At 47.5% G+C, this 7340-nt stretch overlaps 2 protein-coding genes across 2 annotated transcripts in view; both read left to right on the plus strand.

Moving 5' to 3' along the window:
* Nucleotides 1-2283, plus strand: part of LOC123154733 (subtilisin-like protease SBT6.1) — a 14412-nt gene extending 12129 nt beyond the window's left edge. The window contains exons 9-10 of the mRNA XM_044573379.1: nt 1538-1583; nt 1661-2283. Coding sequence (XP_044429314.1) covers nt 1538-1583; nt 1661-1752 — 138 coding nt within the window. The 3' untranslated portion in view covers nt 1753-2283. The remainder of the gene's footprint in view (nt 1-1537; nt 1584-1660) is intronic.
* A 3327-nt stretch (nt 2284-5610) lies between these two features.
* On the plus strand, nt 5611-6907 carry LOC123154382 (peroxidase P7-like). The gene is made up of 3 exons (XM_044573136.1): nt 5611-5871; nt 5941-6138; nt 6258-6907. Exons 1-3 carry the CDS (start codon nt 5611-5613, stop codon nt 6819-6821), a joined length of 1023 nt encoding a protein of 340 aa, XP_044429071.1. The 3' UTR covers nt 6822-6907.
* Nucleotides 6908-7340: the final 433 nt, after the last annotated feature.

Raw genomic sequence — 7340 nt, forward strand, 5'->3', positions numbered from 1 at the left:
AACAGGGACCGCCAACAGCACGGCAAGGGCTTGCGGCAACGCCAGCAGGAGGAGATGGTGGAGGAAGGCCGGTGGCAGGGGCTAGGGTTCCCCTGAGATGTCAGGGAGTGGCAGCGCAGGGGTCAGGCCTGAAGTTATTGTGTTTGATTTTGTGGCGCCAATTTTGATTGCCTAACCTTAGGCGTGTATGGCAAAAAAAGTGTGGCACATGTTGGCAAACTTGGTGTATGAACCAAACAGGCCCTGAATCTTAGAAGGCAGAGCTGCTGCACAACTATTTTTGTGCCAGGTTAATGTCTATCCTGAAAAGCACATTGGGAATTAAGACTATAGAGAACACAGAGCTTTCGTGAACAGGAAGGCCATATAAGGACACGGACGAATGGAACTCGGCGGCACCTACTCCTGAAATCATGATTTGTGGCTAGAGAAGTGTCTAGACGAATACGCGGTGGCATGAAAGCGCAAAACAGATTTATACACAGATGGACCTGTTCCATACAACGGCTGGCACTTGAGTAAACGTGATTTGTAACGGTGTGTGGACGCGGTGATCTCTTCTCCCTATGGTCTGCATTGAAGACAGCTTGTTCGAACAAGGCTCTCTGACCTGCATTTACTGTCGGTGAATACGGGAAAACGTGTCACCAATTAGGAGGAGCGTTTCAATTCAGATTTGCACGAACATGTTATAGAACATGAAGATTGTTTTTGAATATGTGAATATTTTATTTTTCATACTATATATTCAAAAACCTTTTGGGAAAACAAAATATGTTGACATGAACATTTTTTTAGATACATCAACTTTTCTTAGCATAAGAACATTTTTTATATATGGGATGCATATTTTTCCAAAATGTATGAATATTTTTTAACAAGGAATGAACATTTTTCTGAATTGTAAGAACATTTTCCCCTAAGGAACCTAGTATGTCATAGAGCGTGCAAATCGGTAAAGGTTGATGTGGTAGCTGGTTGTTGGAAGCTGCCTGGCTCCTTGACAGGAATTGAATGAGATGAGACCCACAGCGGTACAGGATGCAAGGAATCTAATACGTCAGAGTTAACAGGAATGTATGTCTGAATACTGATGGAAGATGGAATGTAGATATAAAACCAGGACCTATCCCTAGGAAAGTGGTCGGTGAGATATCGGGGCGGGTTGAACCCGAGAGAAAACTACAATAATGTTCTTGCGCATGTAGAGGATAGAAAGTTAGTTCTAGAGTCTCTTCGCTGGAATAGAACAGAGGGGAAGATTGCTATCTAGTTATTGTTGGAAGATACTCCCTCTGTCCCAAAATAAGTGTCTCAACTTTAGTACAAAGGGAGTATTACTTAAGGCTGATCTAACCAGTAAACTGTTATGAGTATTTCTTAGACAAGCTAGTTTGGGCTGAAAAGGCAGTCAATCTTATCCTAGGCTAATGTTATATGGCCATTGCTTTGAGCAGTTAATCTTATCCTGGTCAATGTTATATGGTCATTGCCTGGAGTGTGCTGACTTTAAGGTGATGATTTTACTACTATGCAGGTCGCAAGCCAATGGATGGTACCTGCTTGCTTTGCTGTCACTACTTGTAAGTAACATATGCATAGTTTGATATGTATGAGGAAGGCGTGTGATTTCTCATTCGATTCCTTGTTGAACACGCAGGCATTTTGGTGTACCTCAGTTGCAGAGCGCAACAAAGGCGCCGTCGACCAAGGAAAGGGTCCGCAACCGGTCGTCTGTCAAGTTCGGTATAATATGGAAAGTGGTGTGGGGCCAAAGAAGGTTTTGGCTCCAGCGTGTCTGGCCATCTGCCATGGTATATGATATAACCGAAGCTACATCGGTCCACTGACTGGACATAAAGCTCGCAATGGATGTCAATCGAGGTCCAAGTCGTGGTGGCTCATGTTTAGTCTGTGCGAAGAGAGCCCAGTCAAACACCTCTGCAACTGCGTGGCTATGTTCCAACATTTCATGTCATGCGACATCGCCATCGCCACCCAGTTGTACAAAACTGTCTATAATAATAAATAGACTGCTTTAGGACATAATAGGCGAGAGCTAATTCAGTAGGAAGAGGCTAGGGTTGACGTCTTTCTGTCTCTTTCTTCTTCTTTTTCATCTCTTCTTATTCTTTGTTTTTATCTTTTGCAAAAGGATGAGTTGCTTCTTGTAGGTCAGCAAGCCTTTCGAGTTTTCAGGGTCGCTATGCTTCAGCTTGTAAGTACTGGACGAGCTCATCTGAAAACAGAGGAAGTCCTCAACAGTTTATGAGGGTTTTTTTCTGGGGAAATGCTGCCAATCGGCGTGAGATCGTGGTGGTCGCTCGCTTACAATGCTTCCCCTGCCCTCGACCAGCAGAGATACGAGTGGTGGTGTGCAGAGCTGCAACTGTTTGTGAGCGGAGCTGTGATCCTCAGCCATCGGAGCAGCGGTGCGTGGTGCTATCAGCATGGGCATGCACTGCTACGAATTGCCTGAGGCAGCGGTGGGGTGCGGTGAACAGAGGGCAGCTGTGCTGCAAGCGGCAGACTGCTGGTGGTGCTGCGAAGCCTCATGCCGGAGTTGCAAACAGGGTGACAGGGTCACACGACAGTGCTGCGAGGGCAAAGGGCCGTGTCAGGGCTATGACACGGCATGGTGGGAGGTGGAAGGTGGGAGATACAAGGAGCCATGACACGGCGAGGTGAGAGGTGGGAGAGAGAAGCCTTTTTTTAGGAGGAGAGAAGCCTTTTTTTGGTTGTGATACAATGGTGCCGAACAGGGGAGGTGGGAAAGAGAAGGGTTTTCTGGCTGCGATCCAATGGTGTTGAACAACCTGTCTTTTAAGTGATGAGCAACTTCATGTGCCATTCGTCGCACCCCACAGCGGCGCAAACAGAGACCTCCTGTAAGCCAAACAACAACTTCTGAAATGTTTCATGGACAAATTCGCTGCCCGTCTGCCCTGAAATGCTTCTAAAATCAACTTTGAGGCCCCTGTTTCCATGGGCAAATTCGCTCCCCGTCTGCCCTAAAATGCTTCAAATCCTCCACCCTGCTCCTACGCTAGCCTTTTTTTTCTTCTGAAACGGGTAATAAATTATTTTGAAAGGGGCTCCTACGCTAGTCAACAGCCTGCTCAATGCTATTTGTACGTACGAGTTTTACTCTAGGTACATATTCCTCCTTTGACGGCACGCACGATTTAAGTAAAACTTTTTATGCACTCTCTTCATCCTAAAATTCTTGTCTTACATTTGTCTAAATATGGATGTATCAAGTCACATGTTAGTATTAAATACATCCGTATTTAGATAAATTTAAGACAAAAGTTTTGGAACGGAAAGAGTAGTAACTAGGACATGTGCCCGTGCGTTGCAACGGGACAAAAAAAATACTATTTTTTTAAATAAAAATCGATGCTATTTTCCTCTAAATTATTATTCAAAAATTTATATATCAAATAAAGTTATGTTATCAAATTTAGCTGCCAATTTCTTAGAAGATTATTGAAAATAATGATTTCTCATGAATAGATTGAACCTCCGTAAGAAGATAAGATAACGTAAGATTGGAGCCTTGTGGGCCACCCCCCTCCGCATATCTCTCTCCTCCCGTCCCTATCATCTTTCCTCCAGAGATTGGGATCAGGAGCGAGCCACACACCACAACTTCCTTTCTTCCCGCCATGCGTGTTCTCCGGCGAGCAGAGCAACACACTCGTCGTTCACCTCCACCCGTCATCACCACATGGGGGCCAAACTTCATTTGAGCCTTCCTTGTATTTTATTTAATTGCTTTTCCAATTTTCATTCCAACCTTCTTCAAAATCCCTTGCATTTTCAATTACAAGTTTGGCCCCCAAAACTTTTTCCAAAATTCTCCAATTTCAGTGAAACTTCTTTTGTAGATAAGTATAAATCATGCATGCCACAGGAAAAGTTTAATATTTTTTCATGCAACCTAGCTACCTATTTATTTTTTCATCATTGCCTCTTTTCCTAGTTTCTGTAATGACGGGAGAGAGAATATGTGAAAAGACCAACCGGCCAGGCCGGCCCAATAAGGCCTAAAAACCACTCCCTCGATCCTATCCTCCCAATCCCTAGCGCCACCACACATGCTCACAAGAGGGGCGGGAGCCCCGCGTGCTGCCGGTCTGCCCTCCCTCCTCCGGTCATCTCGCGTCAGATCGGCTATAGCCTGACGCCATCTCGGCCGACCACTGCCTCCCCCTCCTCCGGCCATCTCCGCCCCCTGCCTTGCTTCGGGAGCCCTGTGGCCATCTCCGCCCCCTGCCTTGCTCCGGGAGCCCCGCGCGTCGGACTGCCGGTCATGTCTGCCGGCTCCCTTCTCTTTTTCTCTTGACTCGTTCTGTGTTTGTTGATCCAAGAGGCTAGTTGTTGATATTACATGCAATTTGTGTAGGTATATAAATTGGTAGGATTTCAGGAAAGCAATCGAGGTGGTATTATTGTGAGTACGTGTGAAAATCATGTAAGGTACCAAAACGTGCATGCAGGCCCATTGAGAGGATGTGGATGCAGACCAATTGGATGGACAAAAAATTTAGTACCACCTCGCGATTGGACGAATCGTCGACCAAAACTAACGGAAAAAAACATCTAATGCGGGACAAAACCAAGAATATCACCTTGGTTTATTAGTAGAAGAAAAGGTATAGGTATAGATATAGATATAGATATAGAGGTATAGATATAGATATAGATATAGATATAGATAGGGTTTCTGGTTCAACAATGGTATTGTTCCCCGCAAAAAGGAAAAAAAAAGAAAGGTATTGTCGATCGGTCGTAGCCCGACCCCCACCCTTTACTATTTATTGAATCATGTATTACCATGCATGTATGATCCAGCTAGATAGAGGCGGCTACGTACGTGTAAAGTAGTGGCCTCCGGCTCCGGTTGTCTTGCTCACCCTGTAGACTGAACATTCGTCGTCGTACTGTTGCGTAATGTGCGCTTGCATGTGCATGCTGTTGACTAGTTCACTTATACTGGTGCTGATAATAACACCTCAACGACATTCTCATGGTTGGTTGACCGCCAGTCGCGCCAGCAATTAAGCTTCTACCGTACTGCCAACACATCTCAGCACGACCGATACATGCCTGCCTCTGCCGATGCCGAGGCTACGCGTGTCGCCGCCACTCACCGTTCCCATGCAACATAGAGCGCGCGGTGTTTACTTGTAGTCCCTACGTCCTCCAGCCGCGTTGAAAGTTTGGCATGCATGCCCATCGTTTAACTATGTACGTGTGTGCCGGCAACTGCCCGTAGTTGCACCAAACGACGGTTGGCTAATTTCAGGAATCTAGCTAGGACGAAATTACTCCTAAAAACACATATACTAGGTAGTGCATAGATGAAACTTATCGTGCCACCTTGTCAGCATATTCCCACATGCATGGCTCGGGGAATCGACTGGCAGAGGCAAAAAAATATTAGAGCTATGTGTGCATGGAAGCGGAAGAGCATTATAAATAGGGCATCATGTATGCACAACACTTCATCAGCTCAGCTCTCAGGTCCAAAGAAAGCCTACCTAGCTGCTAGTAGCTCCTCTTGAGACTTGAGATCTTAACTTTGGTGTGACTTGTGAGCTCCCCATGGCTTCGTCCACTGTCTGGCAGTGCCTTGTTGCTCTCTCCCTCTTCTCCTCCGCCGCCTACGGCTACGGCTACGGGGATGGCAACACCAGCGGCAACGGCAACGGCTACGGTAACGGGCAGCTGGATCCCAAGTTCTATGAAAAGAGCTGCCCTCCTCTGGGGTTCATCGTGCGCGTGAGCATGATCAAGGCCGTCCTTAGGGAACGCCGCATGGGCGCCTCCCTCCTCCGCCTCTTCTTCCATGACTGCTTTGTTCAGGTAAATACACTCATCATGCACATATGAGAACGTCAAGAGGTGGTACGACGACACGTATGTTTTTCTCAGGGTTGTGACGGATCTATCCTTCTGGACGACGTGCCGGCGAGTAACTTCACCGGCGAGAAGACCGCCTTCCCCAACGTCAATTCCGTCCGCGGCTTCGATGTCATCGACGATATCAAGAGGAATGTGGAGTACGTCTGCCCGGGCGTCGTGTCCTGTGCCGACATCCTCGCCTTGGCCGCACGGGAGGGCACAGTTCTGGTACGTACTACGTGCATGCATGCGTATTACTCGTGTGTGCGTGCATTACTTGGTACCGTAACGCTGACCACAATCTGCATGCAGCATGCGTGCACATACTTTGTCACGCACGTGCGCAGCTCGGCGGGCCAAGCTGGGCGGTGCCACTGGGCCGGCGGGACTCGACGACGGCGAGCCTGGACGGCGCGAACAGCGACCTCCCGGGGCCGACGCTGAACCTGACCGAGCTCATCCAGTCATTCGCCAACAAGAGCCTGAGCCCGCGCGACCTCACGGCGCTCTCGGGCGCGCACACCATCGGTTTCTCGCAGTGCGTCTTTTTCCGGGATCACATCTACAACGACACCAACATCGACCCCGTGTTCGCCGCCGGGCTACAGCGGAACTGCCCAGCCCCGGCGGGCTCCGGCGATACCAACTTGACGCCGCTCGACGCGCAGACGCGGTTCGTCTTCGACAACGCCTACTACCCCAACCTCGTGGCGCGGCGGGGCCTTCTGCACTCCGACCAGGAGCTCTTCAACGGCGCCGCCCAGGACGATCTGGTGCGGCAGTACAGCGCCGACAGCGCGCTCTTCTTCGCTGACTTCGTGGCCGCGATGATCAAGATGGGGAACATCACCCCGCTCACCGGAAGCGCCGGCGAGATCAGGCGTAACTGCAGGGTCGTCAACAACAGCTGATCAATCCTTTCTTTCAGACTCCCGGGCTCCGGCAGAAACAACTTATTTACGTCGTTCGTCGTGAAATATTTACGTGATTTATCATATGCGAGAGCAAGGAATTTATCGTCAGAAGTTTGTATAACTTTGTATTTTTGTTTTGGTTCAAAATCACACGTCTGTAATAAGTGCCCCATCCATCACATAATATAAAAGTGTTTTTCACACTACACTAGTGTCAAAAACGCTCTTATATTATGGAACAGAGGGAGTAATACATTGTACGCCCGAGAATTTTCTGCCATTAACCACTATTGTTACCGTTCCCAAAACATAACCTTTGGCTCCCAAGAAACAAATTCAGTTCCTTCAATTGAATTTTAGATCTGGTTCCGATAGAATTTGAAATTAACGCTAAAAGATTTAATTCCTGTTTTATGTTTGGATGCTACATGGAAATGTAAGTTACTCATTCGATGGAATTTTGTTTTCGCTGTTTAAAATTCAAGCATCTTCTTCACACATTTAAATTTGCCAGGA

This window comes from Triticum aestivum, chromosome 7A (genome assembly GCF_018294505.1).
Source record: "Triticum aestivum cultivar Chinese Spring chromosome 7A, IWGSC CS RefSeq v2.1, whole genome shotgun sequence".
NCBI classification, from domain to species: domain Eukaryota; kingdom Viridiplantae; phylum Streptophyta; class Magnoliopsida; order Poales; family Poaceae; genus Triticum; species Triticum aestivum.